The sequence below is a fragment of the Heloderma suspectum genome, chromosome 2, assembly GCF_057233095.1.
Source record: "Heloderma suspectum isolate Gila_16-S chromosome 2, 16-S_ref, whole genome shotgun sequence".
NCBI lineage: Eukaryota > Metazoa > Chordata > Lepidosauria > Squamata > Helodermatidae > Heloderma > Heloderma suspectum.
In genome coordinates, this window is record NC_139459.1 from 363,260,641 (window position 1) to 363,274,783 (window position 14,143).

General features: G+C 43.0%; 1 protein-coding gene across 1 annotated transcript; it reads right to left on the minus strand.

Annotated features, from left to right (window-relative positions):
* Positions 1–400: 400 nt before the first annotated feature.
* On the minus strand, positions 401–13,826 carry LOC146355714 (uncharacterized). The gene is given in 5 exon segments (XM_084830808.1): positions 401–3,550; positions 3,552–4,659; positions 6,393–6,504; positions 7,702–8,465; positions 13,592–13,826. Coding segments are annotated over 4 exon segments (2,046 nt in total). The 5' UTR covers positions 8,434–8,465; positions 13,592–13,826; the 3' UTR covers positions 401–3,456.
* Positions 13,827–14,143: the final 317 nt, after the last annotated feature.

A 14,143-nucleotide genomic window follows, 5' to 3' on the forward strand; every position in this document is an offset into this window, starting at 1 on the left:
CTGTCAAATCTATCCCCAATATTATTATCCTTCCTATACAGATCTTCTGTATATTCTTGCCACCTTTTCTTGATCTCTTCTGCTTCTGTTAGGTCCTTACCATCTTTGTTTTTGATCATACCCATTTTTGCCTGGAATTTACCTCCGATGTTTCTAATTTTCTGGAAGAGGTCTCTTGTCCTTCCTATTCTATTATCTTCTTCCACTTACGCGCATTGCTTGTTTAAAAATAATTGCTTATCTCTTCTGGCTAACCTCTGGAATTTTGCATTTAATTGCATATCTCCCCCATCACTGTTGCCTTTTACTTTCCTTCTTTCTTGGGCTGCTTCCAGTGTCTCAGCAGACAGCCATCTTGCCTTCTTGGTTTTCTTTTTCTTGGGGACGTTTTTGTTGCCGCCTCCTGAACAATGTTGCAAACTTCTGTCCATAGTTCTTCCGGGACCCTATCTACTAAATCTAGTCCCTTAAATCTATTCTTCACCTCCACTGCATATTCATGAGGAATATTAGTGAGCTCATATCTAACTGATCTGTGGATCTTCCCTATTCTCTTTAGTCTGATTCTAAATTGTGCAATAAGAAGTTCGTGATCTGAACTACAATCAGCTCCAGGTCTTGTTTTTACCAACTGCATAGATGTCCGCCACCTTTGGCTACAAAGGATGTAGTCAATCTGATTTCGGTGCCGACCGTCTGGTGAAGTCCATGTATGAAGTTGTCTCTTAGGTTGTTGGAAGAGAGTGTTTGTTATGCACAGTGAGTTGTCTTGGCAAAATTCTATCAGCCTATGTCCTGCTTCATTTTGTTCTCCCAGACCATGCTTGCCTGTAATTCCAGGTGTCGTTTGACTACCCACCTTAGCATTCCAGTCTCCTGTAATGAAAATAACATCTTTTTTTGGCGTACTATCCAGCAGGTGCTGCAGATCCTCATAGAACTGATCTACTTCTGCTTCTTCAGCATCTGTGGTTGGGGCGTATATTTGGATCACTGTGATGTTAAATGGCTTACCCTGAATTCGAATTGAGATAATTCTGTCATTTTTTGGATTGTATCCAAGCACTGCTTTAGCCACTTTTAGCCATTAATTATGAAGGCTACTCCATTTCTTCTGTGGTACTGTGTACTGTCCACAGTAGTAGATCTGGTGGTCATTTGATGTGAAGTGGCCCATTCCAGTCCATTTCAATGACAATGGAACCAATTACCTAGGGAGGTTGTGGGCTCTCCCACACTGGAGGCATTCAAGATGAGGCTGGACAGCCAGGGATGCTTTGCCTTGGATTCCTGCATTGAGCAGGGGGTTGGACTTGATGGTCTTGTAGGCCCCTTCCAACCCTACTATTCTATGTTTCTATGATTCTATGAGTGATCAAGTCTGCAGCAGGTGAGATTCAATAATACTTACACATGGACATTCACAGTACAATTCCATCCATGCCTATTTAGAAATTAGTCCCATTCAGTTCAATGAGATTTGCACCGGTTAGTGGGTATAGGATTGCAGGCTCAGTAGCAACTAATAATAATCACATAATACACCCTCTGTGTGTAGTCTTAAATACCATGTTTTCATTTAAACAAAAACAAGCAACTGTGTTCCATGTAAATATCCAAAAAGATTCTCTCTTGTAATAGCTATAGATCCAACTCCAGTCTATTGTACTCATTTTTATAAACATATTCGGTGGCAAAAAATCTCATATAATGCTTTCTGTGGTTCTAATCTTTTTACAGTGCAACCTCAGAAGCAAGCCTCTCTGAGTTCAATGGGACTTACTCCCAGGTAAGTGAGTATAGGGTTGCTGCATAAATCTAATTCAAAGAAAAATAATTTTCCTAGATATTTACTTTGAATACAGTTGCTCCCTCTGGTTTATATGAAAATGCATGGTTGTTGTTGTTGTTAAATAATCTGTTTTTCTGTAACATTTTACTATCATAAAATCTTGAATCAATAAAACAATGCACACATGAGAAAAATACAGAAACAACAGTGATAGCAATAAAATGACAGCTTTATTTATTTATTTATTTATTGCATTTATACCCCGCCTTTTTTCCTCTTGCAAGGAACCCAAGGCGGCTTACATTATCCTCCTTCTCTCCATTTTATCCTCACAACAACAACCCTGTGAAGTAGGTTGGGCTGAGAGTCTGTGACTGGCCCAAAGTCACCCAGTGAGCATCCATGGCCGAGTGGGGACTAGAACCCGGATCTCCCAGCTCCCAGTCCGTCACTCTCACCACTACGCTACACTGGCTCTCATTAAGCCAGGGAAGCTCTTACAGCAAAAAACAATTTAAAAGCAGTAGGCCATTGAATATTAAAACGATTTGGTCAAACAAACGAGTGTTCAAAGCCGTTCTAAAAACAAAAAAAGGAAGAGGAAGCCCACCAGGAAGGCTGTAAAAGTTTTGTTACTACAGCCAAAAAGGCCCTGTCTCTATCTTCCTGTCTTATCTATATCTTGCTGTCTTAACTTCCATGAAGCTAGGAGAGAAAGTAAAGATTCTGAGGCTGTTCATAAAGCTCAGATTGGTTCACAGGGAAGTCCTAAGCCAGGATGTAAAACTAGATATAAAAGACTACAACCCACAGAGAGCGTGATATTTCTTACTTTCAGCCATGCTACAGTACAGTAATGTGGGGTGAAACATTTTCAAGTCTCTGCAGAAAATTTTCCATTTCCTAAGTCCATTAGTAACAATGAATTGCAAATACAATATTAGGCAAGCTTGGTAGTTTCAAAGTTGTAATTAATGTTTTCATGTCAATTGTGTTAATGATTATCCCGAGGAAGTATGTGAGAGGTGTACAGATATATAATGGAAATACCTATATGTACTGGTGAAATAGAGCTAATAGGTAGAGACAGCGAAACGGCAAGTGCCCCAACAACTCTTCTGGAAGAGAACTGAACTCTGTTAAAACAAATAAGTGGTTGTCAGCATATCACATATAGTTCTTTGGGTTACTAAAGTTTATTAGTGTGTCAACAAGTCTCAACACCTTTGTTTTTTTCTTAAATTTAAACAATGTAAGAGAAGTAATGCTATTGTCTTAAAAATTTTCCAAGTGTTCCAATAAAAATGCCTACATAATCACATTAACTGTCCTTTAATTTTCTCGCTTGAATATTTCAGATCAAATACTTGTGCAGTATTGGGACAAAAAAAATAACATGAGGTACTTTTTTGAGCTTTGTTGTTTGCTAAATACAAGTAAAATAAACATGTCAAAGTAGATTACTCTCTAGGCCATCACAACATTTTCTGAGACAAACTGAAAATTTTCTAATGCAAATTATCCTACACAAATTAATTTGCATGAAGTATATTCCCGGAAAATTTCCCAATTCAAAATTTTCAAGAAAAAACATCTCTACGACAGCGTCAGATGCTCCCAGCTCATTCACTGGACCCTCTAAAAGTAGGGAGATGTTTGACCTGTTATTCAGTCTCTTCAGTGTGGGTTCTCTCATGAACAAGAAGCTGAGTCCGTTGGATGAAATTCCTGTCGCAGTCCACACACTCGTAGGGTTTCGCCAGTATGGATTCTGTAATGATTCAGAAGGTGAGATCGTCGACTCAAGGTTTTCCCACAGATGCGGCATTTATATGGTTTCACTTCAGTGTGGATCTTGTGATGATTTTGAAGATTTGACCGCTCGCTGAAGCTTCTTCCACAGATGGAACATTTATATGGTTTCTCACCTGTGTGGGTCCTTTCGTGTTTATTGCAGCTTGATTTGTCGATGAAGTTTTTCCCACAGGTTGAGCACGAGTACGGTTTATCTCCTGTGTGGTTTCTTTCGTGCCTAAGGAGGTGATAGGTCTCGCTGAAACCTTTCCCACAGATCGAGCACTTATACGGCCTCCTCTCTGCATGGATTCTCTTGTGTTTAGAGAGCTTTGAGCTGTCGCTGAAGTTTTTCCCACAGTCTGGGCATTTATATGGCTTCTCTCCTGTGTGGATTCTCCTATGTTTAATAAGCGTTGATGCATCACTAAAGGACTTCCCGCAGTGAGAGCATTTATACGGTCTCTCTCCTGTGTGGGTTCTTTTATGCTTAGAAAGGGCTGATGTATCACTGAAGCTTCTCCCACAGTAAGAACATGCATACGGTTTCTTTCCTGTGTGGATTCTCTCATGTACTACAAGGTCAGATCGAGCAATGAACCTTTTCCCACAAGTAGAGCATGAAAACGGTTTCTCTCCAGTGTGGATTCTCTCATGTTTAGGAAGGTGAGACAGTTGCTTGAAGGTCTTGTCACACCATGAACATTTATAAAGTTTCTCTCCAGTGTGGGTGGGCATGTGCCTGATAAGATGTGACTTCCACCTGAAGCTTTTCCCACATTGTGAGCATTTATACCCTCTCTCTCCTGTGTGATTCATCATGTGCCTCAGAAGAACCGAGCTCTGGTTGAAGATTTTCCCACACACTGTACATTTATACGGTTTCTCTCCTGTGTGGGTTCTCTCATGGATGGCGAGGTGTGAAGCTTGACCAAAGTTCTTCTCGCATATCGCACAGTTATACAGTTTTTCTCCTGTATGTGTCCTCTCGTGCCTGGTAAGGTGGGATCTCCACAGGAAGACTTTCCCACATTGAGAACATTTATACTCTCTCTTTCCTGCCTCAGGCTGTTCTGTTGGAACAAAATGGAGAATCACAACCTGAAACGTGCTTCAACTGAATGTTTACTTCCCCTTTATTTTGCACCAGACAGACCTCATCTGGAGTACTGTCCCTCCTTCTGGGCACTGCTCTTTTAAGTAGGATGTAGACATATTGCAAGAGTCCAGAACCTCTTTCAGCCCAAGGGGCAGAGCTTCCGTTGGGCCCCAAGAACGTCCATTTATGAGAAGCTCTTGGGGCTCACATTAAAGTGGTGGATGGGACCGACAGCCAGAATACCAAAAATACCAGCATATTTTAGCTTAAAGCTCTTACAGCCCATTAACTAAGCTTTAGGAGAGGGTTTCCAACCTTTTAGAATGGGGTAAAACTGTACAAAACCCGGGAAAGCACCAAACGATCGGTGGCTGGGGGAGGCTGTGCGGCCTTCTGGGGAACCCTGGAGAGCCAGTTTGGAGGCAGCAGAAGAGTAAAGGAGGACAGCTGAGAAGGAAATTCAGGAAAACCAGCAGGGTGATGAAGAAGAGAAAGAAAGAGATAAAGCAGCCTTCAGCTAGAAGAAGAGTGAACCTCCACAAGAGAGACTGGCCAAAAAAGACCAAAGGAACTGGGACAAACAACTGTTGTTGATCTAGCAAGTGTAAGACTGCGCTTTACAGTTATACTGCACCTACAGTTAGAGTTCTTCATAGTTGGGTTATAGTTCTATTAATCGTTCCCTTAATATTGTTATTTACCAAACATTCTCAAGTTAAGGAAATACTGTTAAATATCTATTTTGTCTCTGGAGTGATTGCAATCTGACCCTCCTCATCCTAGTTACTTGAAACATTACATTTGTTCCAACTCTAACATTCTATGATACTATGACAGCTGAAGGAGGCAGAGCCAAATGCGGCTGGCCTCTGAGCAGAGCCGATCAAAAGGAACGACGAATGTCCCATCTCTCTCGCTCCTCTGCAGCCAAGCGGACCTTTTCCTCTGCCACCTCTCAGTTGTGGAATGACCTGCTGGTTGAAATGCACCTGCTGTTCTCTTTGAAGCAGGCATTAAAGACTCTATTATCCCAGCAGCCCTTCCCTTTTTAGAACTCTTGTTCCTTTTGCTGACTCTTGTATACTGTTTTTAAGCTGTGTTGTTTTTATTGTTGATTTTTGTTAAACTGTTTTTAGTTCAAAGATGTGTTTAGTTAGATGTTGTTTGTGTATATTGTCTGTGTGTGTTTATGTAAACGGCTTTTAAACTTTGTATATTGTATTTTAATGTTTTAACTTTTGTAAACTGTCCAGACAGCTTCAGCTATGAGGCAGTATAGAAATGTAATATATAAATAAATAAGTGGAATGGTTGCAAGTAGATGATGGTTGAGGGAGGGGGATGTAGCCAAAGGGCTCCTGGTTTCTCAGCCAAGACAATCAAGTGGGCCTTGCTTTCCTCTCCCTCCCTTTACCTTAGCTTCTCTACCTCCTAGGACTTCTTCCCAGCCTTCTCCACAAAGCTATACCTGCTCCTAGGGCCTGTGAGAGATTTAATCCCAGATAAATGGACAACTTTTTTTGTTCTCACAGAGGCTGGACTGCAAACATTCTTTGTTCCTGGAGGAGTACGGACAGTTCCTGAACAACAACTTTCCATCACACTCCATCAATTGGAGTCAGAGGTTTCTACCTTGGTCTCCCTCAATACACTGGAGTTGCCTCAGTAGCTGTGCGACATCCAATAATTAATCAAATTGATTGTTACCTAGTACACTGGCTTCCCCATCACCCTCCTGCCTGGTCTCCATGGAGGGTTCCACCTTTACAGGGGCTGTCTTGAAGGAATTCACCACCACTTCCTCAAATGGTACCTGTACCTAGAATAGACAGGCAAACAAGGTTCACTTTTCCAGCCAACTGGAAAGTAACACAAAAAGCAAAGAAACCCTTGAATAAAATAAATATATGGAGCGTTACTAAACTGGAGAGATTGGCAACATATGTAAAACTGAGGCAGAATAGTTAAAAAGGTATTTTTTATGATTTGGGATTCATATTTCTATGATTTTATACAATAGCAGCTGAAACATCATCAGCTGAGGTGCAGCTCAACTATACGCTTATTTACTCAGAAGTAAGACCCACAATGTTCAGTGGGGGTTACTCCCAGGAAAGTGTGCACAGAATTGCAGCCTAACTTAGAAACAAGATCAAGAAACAAGATTAGAAACCTAAGTTCTGAGGGTTGATCATGCAAGGTAAAATGGGACCTACCATTACCACCTGGCAATGTGAACTGCCCTGCACTCCCTGGAGTAAGAAGAGGATACATTTATTTATTTATTTATTTTATTTCTACTCCACCTTTCTGAAGCTTACCAAGGTGGTTTACAATGATTTCAGAAAATAAAATCCATAATAAAAAAAATAATGGGGTAGTGTCCAATGGGGCCACTGCACTCCCAGGGATTGTTATGTCAGCAGGACCCACTGCTGACTCAATGGGGAGTTAGCACTTCATAAAGGAACCTCAAAATGAGGGGAAACGCTAGTTTCTGGACTGGGACAGGTCAGCTCCCTTCTGCGAGCTCTGCTGACCTGCCCTGTTCCAGAAATGAGTGTTTTCCCATCATTTTGGGTTGCTTCCACTAGGTCCGTGTTGTGCCAGCAGTGGGTCCTCGTAGGCACGGGTAGGATCGGATGCGGCCGAAAGTAAAACTTTAAAAACAGACTTAAGAAGCCGGAACCACCACAACAAACAATTTTCAAAACCACATTAAAAATATACAAATGTGAGAAAATAATGATAAAGAGGTGACAGTTTGCCCATCCTGAGGAATGCTTGGTGGTAGATCTGCCTCATACCCAGCCTCAGGATCTGGAAAATATACACACCCCCTCTGGCCAGGAAGGTGCTAGGAGCAGCAGGTAACTGCTATGATATACTCAGGGTTCCCAGATATTTTTATTTATTTATACAGCTCATGATTCTTAAAAAACAAAAAACCTTGACAACATTACTAGGAGATCCTGCTTTAGTTTGGGGCCTCTTCAAATTATGCGCCTGATCTCACCCGCTGTTCCCATGCTTCCATCTCTTGGGGCCTCCTCAGGTAATCCTCAGCCAGGCCAACCGCCTGGGTACAGCTCTGAGGCTCATGGTCCTGCACCCAGCGTTGCATTTCCTGCGGCAGGATGGCCAGGAACTGCTCCAGGATCACCAGCTGCAGGATCTGCTCCTTGCTGTGCCTCTCTGGCTTCAGCCACCGATGGCAAAGTTTCTGGAGAAGGCTGAAAGCATGCCGGGGCCCCTCGGCTTCCTCATAGCAGAGTCGTCTGAAGCGCTGACGCCAAATGTCCAAGGCAACATAGTCCTCCTCCAGAATCTCTTCCTTCACTTTCTCAGACAAGGGGTTCAGTTTTCCACAGGCCTCTTGGGTTTCTCCACTGAGGCCTAGCAGGCTTTGGCGAACACACTGCCCTCTAGGCCACCGGTCGGCATCAGTTGCTCCACTGAAATGAGGCTGAACATCATCCTTAGCACTACGACGATCTGAGGACTCGGGCAGATGTGGGTTTCCCCCTCCAGAGTGAGAAGACTCCACTGCCTTGAGAAGCAACTGCCACTGGGTTTCCCAACACTGTTGCAGGCCTTCCTCTGGTTCCTGTTTAACTGGTAGCAGAGCTGGCTGAGAGAGAAACTCCCTCACGGTCCCAACCTTGAGGACATGAGGGTCTCCTCTTTCTCCTCCTCTTCCTTCCAGTCTCTCCCCTGGAACACATCTTGGTGTGTGTGGCGCCTCCATCTTTATTTCTGGCTGCTCATTATCTTTGTACACTAGAAAAGAAAGTAGCATTTGCTAAGTCACACACTAGCAGCAATGCAAATAAGGGGGGGAAATCCCTGGGAGGTGCTATTAGTCTTGTAGAATTATTATTATTATTATTATTATTATTATTATTATTATTATTATTATTATTATTATTAACATTTCTATACCACCCCATAGCTGAAGCTCTCTGGGTGATTTACAGAAGTTAAAACATTAAAATACAATATACAAAGTTTAAAAACTATTTACATAAATGCATATGGACAGTATATACAAACAACATATAACTAAAAAGAACTTTGAATCAAAAACAATTTTTAAAAACCAACAATAAAACAACACAGCTTAAAAACAGTATACAAGAGTATACAAAAGGAACAGGAGTTCTAAAAAGGCCTGCTTAAAGACCTTCAACGAGGTCAGCATGCGCATTTTGTTGTTCCACAACTGAGGGGCGGCAAAGGAAAAGGTCCTCTTGCATGTGGCTGCCAATCTCACATTAGGCAGCCACAGCAGATAATAAATTATTATTTATTACGTTTCTATACAACCCATTAGCCAAAGCTCTCTGGGCGGTTCACAACAATTAAAACCATAAAATACATCATAAAGTACAATATAAAATGTAAAAGTTTAAAACTACAGTATAAAAGTACAAACTACAATAAAACCTAGCAGCAGTACAGATTTAAAATACAATAACAGATTTAAAACATAACCAGCCTCTTTCCATCTTTGGCTACGCACTTAGTTTAAGGAAGATATAAAGTAGCAATTTTTTTTTTTTAAGGTACCTTCTCCCAAGCTTGTACAAAATACTTTTCTCTCCCCTCTGACCAACTGCAGCCCAGAGCAATAGGGAAGATCAGACCTGTAAATATGCTTTATATTGTCTTCTTGGGATTTTTAAATTATATGTGCATAGTGATTTTTTAATTGTTTAAATACTTTTAGAAAATATTTTTTGCCAACTGCTTCGGACTCTTCCATGGAAAGGTGCAATAGAAATATTTCAAAATAAATAAATTAAAACATTCTATAGCTAAGTTGGATAGGCCAGGAAGATGTCATAGGAAGTAGAGAAGTTAAGGGAAACTCAAGTTTTCATGTATGTATTTGTTACATTTATATTTTCCTCCAAGGAGACCAAGGTGGCATATGTACCCCTTCCCTACATTTTGTCCTCAACACCACACTGACTCTAGTTTAATCCCTGGTGAGGCTGGGAAAGCCCTTGCCTGAAACTCTGGCAAACCAATCAAAGTAGAGAATAATGAGCTAGAGACAGACCAAGGGTCTCATCGCTGCTAGTGTTCCAATGTTCCTAGGAATAGAAGTGACTATAGCAGAGAGGGCCTTTTCTGCAGTGGCCCCACACCTCCAGAATAAGTTGCTATCAAGGGTCTGCCAGACCCCATCAGTGCAGGCTTTTAAGAAGGCCCTGAAAACTTACTACTTTACTCTGGCCTTCCCCTGATTATGTTTCATTGGACTGGGTTATAGCTGCAGTTGTCTACTGTAAATTTTATTATATGCTGGTGTTTGTTTTTTAGAATGTTTGCTGCTGTTGTTTTTACTGTTTTTATTACTGCATTGGTTTTTACTGTGTGTTTTATTGTTATATGCCACCTTGGGAAGGCTCCCACCCTGAAAGATGGTCAAGAAATATTTTAAATAAATAAATAGGCTGCAAATTCCTACCAGGTCATGCAGTAAGTCACCATCTCAAACTCTGGGTGAGGGTAATGGGGGCAGATCAAACTGGGGTGAGGGGATGAGTCAGAGGTTTATAATAATTATGCTGTGGTGAAAGGGACTTACACATATAGACAGTGTTATGTGTTGGGGGGTCAGTCTAAACTACATCCAGGGGTTCCTGAGTACAACGAAACTGAGGATTTCCCCCCAAGACTCTTGAACTGGTAACCTTTGTCCTACAAGGCCTGAGGAGGTAGGAGGAAATGAATTTGGGGGAAGGGTGGAGCGGCTTTTGTCTTGCAGATGAAGATCCGGCTGGGCAGGGGCTTCCGAGCTTATCTAGTCTGGACTCAGACCATTGGTCCATCTAGCCTGCAGGTGGGCAACTTGAGTCCCACCTGAGGTTGTTGGACTGCAACTCCCATCAGCCCTAGCTAGCATCACCAATGGTGAGGAATCATGGGAGTTGCAGTCCAACAACCTTTGGAAGGTCACAAGTTGCCCACCCCTGATCTACCACAGTGTTGACACTGGTTCTCAGCCGCACCTGCTTCACAGGGTTATTGGGAAGAGAAAGGAGGGTCTTCTTCCATATCAATCCGCCCATCCATTGAGATCTATAGGTCAGGGCTGCCTGTTTGTTCTGTCACCTGTAAATCTGAGGGCAACCAGGGGAAGGCCCTTTTCGGTTGTGATGCTCTGCCTTTGTTTTTTTTTTGAGGCTTTACAAGTAGCTGAGGAAAGAAGGGGAGCGAAAAGCAAGGGGGAAAGGGGAAGATATATCCAACTGAATGCAGAGTTCCAGAGAATAGCAAGGAGAGACAAGAAGGCCTTCTTAAATGAACAATGCAAAGAAATCGAGGAAAACAACAGAATGGGAAAGACTAGAGATCTCTTCAAGAAAATTGGAGATCTCAAGGGAACGTTTTGTGCAAAGACGGATATGATAAAGGACAAAGAAGGCAGGGACCTAACAGAAGCAGATGAGATTAAGAAGAGGTGGCAAGAATACACAGAAGAACTATACAGGAAAGATCTGAATGTCCCTGATAGCCATGATAGTGCGGTCATTGAACTTGAGCCGGACATCCTAGAGAGTGAAGTCAAGTGGGCCTTAGGAAGCATTAGTAACAACAAAGCTAGCGGAGATGACAGTATTCCAGCCGAACTATTTAAAATCCTAAAAGATGATGCTGTTAAAGTGCTGCATTCAATATGCCAACAAATCTGGAACACTCAACAGTGGCCACAAGACTGGAAAAGGTCAGTTTACATTCCAATTCCAAAGAAGGGCAACGGCAAAGAGTGTTCAAACTACCGCACAATTGCGCTCATTTCACATGCCAGCAAGGTGATGCTCAAAATCCTACAAGCTAGGCTTCAGCAGTATGCGAACCGAGAACTACCGGACGTACAAGCTGGGTTTAGAAGAGGCAGAGGAACTAGAGATCAAATCGCCAACATTCGCTGGATCATGGAGAAAGCAAGAGAATTCCAGAAAAACGTCTATTTCTGCTTCATTGACTACGCTAAAGCCTTTGATTGTGTGGATCACAACAAACTGTGGCAAATTCTTAAAGTGATGGGAGTACCAGACCACCTTACCTGTCTCCTGAGAAACCTGTACGAGGGTCAAGAAGCAACAGTAAGAACCAGACATGGAACAACCGATTGGTTCAAAATTGGGAAAGGAGTACGACAAGGCTGCATATTGTCACCCTGCTTATTTAACTTATATGCAGAGTACATCATGAGAAATGCCGGGTTGGATGAATCAGAGGTCGGAATTAAGATTGCTGGGAGAATTATCAACAACCTCTGATATGCAGACGATACCACCCTAATGGCAGAAAGCGAAGAGGATCTCAAGAGCCTCTTGTTGAGAGTGAAAGAGGAGAGTGCAAAAGCTGGTTTGAAACTCAACATTAAAAAAACTAAGATCATGGCATCTGGCCCCATCACTTCCTGGCATATAGAAGGGGAAGAAATGGAAGCAGTGACAGATTTTACTTTCTTGGGCTCCAAGATCACCGCAGACGGTGACTGTAGCCATGAAATTAAAAGACGCTTGCTCCTGGGGAGGAAAGCTATGGCACACCTAGACAGCATAGTCAGAAGCAGAGACATCACCTTGCCGACAAAGGTTCGTCTAATCAAAGCTATGGTTTTCCCAGTAGTAATGTATGGCTGTGAGAGCTGGACTATAAGGAAGGCTGAGCGCCGAAGAATTGATGCTTTCGAACTGTGGTGCTGGAGAAGACTCTTACGAGTCCCCTGGACTGCAAGGAGGTCAAATCAGTCCATCCTAAAGGAAATCAACCCTGAGTGCTCATTGGAAGGACAGATAATGAAGCTGAAGCTCCAATATTTTGGCCACCTAATGCGAAGAGAAAACTCCCTGGAAAAGACCCTGATGCTGGGAAAGACTGAAGGCAAAAGGAGAAGGGGACGGCAGAGGATGAGATGGCTAGATAGCATCACGGATGCAATGAATATGAACTTGAGCACGCTCCGGGAGAGAGCGCAGGACAGGAAGGCCTGGCGTGCTATGGTCCATGGGGTCACGAAGAGTCGGACACGACTGAACGACTGAACAACAAAAACATGCTTGTTTAACCAAGCATTTGCTGATTTTAATGTTAGCTTAGTGAGATTCTTTGAAAGAGAAACCCACAATTTTAATAATGGCTATAACAAATTTAGTGCACCACGCTGGAATTTGTTGCTGAAGGGCAGTATATAAAGATTTTAAATAAGTAAAAGTAAAATAAAATATTGCTCCCCCTATTTCTGATTAAAAAAAAAAAAAAGGAAATGGGATATAGTAATAATGATGAAGATAGCCTGTTTTATAAAGGCTAGAGCCAGTGTAGTGTAGCGGTGGGAGTGACGGACTGGGAGCCGGGAGATCCGGGTTCTAGTCCCCACTTGGCCATGGAAGCTCCCTGGGTGACTTTGGACCAGTCACAGACTCCCAGCCCAACCCACCTCACAGGGTTGTTGTTGTGAGGATACAACGGTGAGGAGGAGGATAACGTAAGCCGCCTCGAGTTCCTTGCGAGAGGGAGAAAGGTGGGGTATAAATGCAATAAATAAATAAAAATAAATAAAAGAAAGAAAGAAGCTAAAGTTTGAAAACCAGTTCATTGAATGATGGAGTGTTACGGTCCCTTTTTGGTATGATAAATTCCACAATAATGTTCACCCTTGTTGTCTTTGTTATCTCCGATATGAAACGTGCTGAAGAATAATGTCATTGCCGCTGCATATGTAATAATAACAAAGCCACAAAAATGGGGGGGGGGGGAAATCAAAGAAATACAGTGGGATCACTGACGTACCCTCAGCTCCTGGGAGAGGAAGATGGGATATCCAACTCGAGCCCCACCCCACCCCACCCCACCCCGCCGAGCCGCCCGCCCCCCTTCCTTACCAGCCGAGACGCTCAGCCCTTTCCGCCGGGGCTGCCGCTTCTTCCCCCGAGCTTCCTCGCAATCTTGTGCACGCCTCTATTCCTCTCTCTAACAGCCACCCAAAGTCGGGCGGGGCGGGGATGAAAGAGGTGCTTTTAAGCCCAGGAGAAGCAGGAACTTGGCCTTGGGGTCTGCAGAACTTCTGGCGGCTTAATTTTAGGGCTGGCTTCTTCTTCCGCTTCCCATCACATGACTGAAGCAGAACTAGATCATCGGTGAGGCGACCCATGGCTGCACATTTTGCATGGGCGGGTGGAGAAAGGCGAACGGGAGGGACGGAGAGCGGATGGATGGGGCGGGGGATTGACCCTGCCGTGGTTAGTGCAGCGTTTAACTCGCAACGGGACTCGGCCCCTGACCGCACCGGAACTTGCTGTCAAGACAGGAGGATGATATTCGTAGTAATGATGATGATAATAAAATAATGCGGATTGAAGGAAGCGCCCTGGCCATGTGTGGAGTGCCTTTCCCCATGCCGCTGAAGAACCACATCCACCTCTTCTTTCATTTCC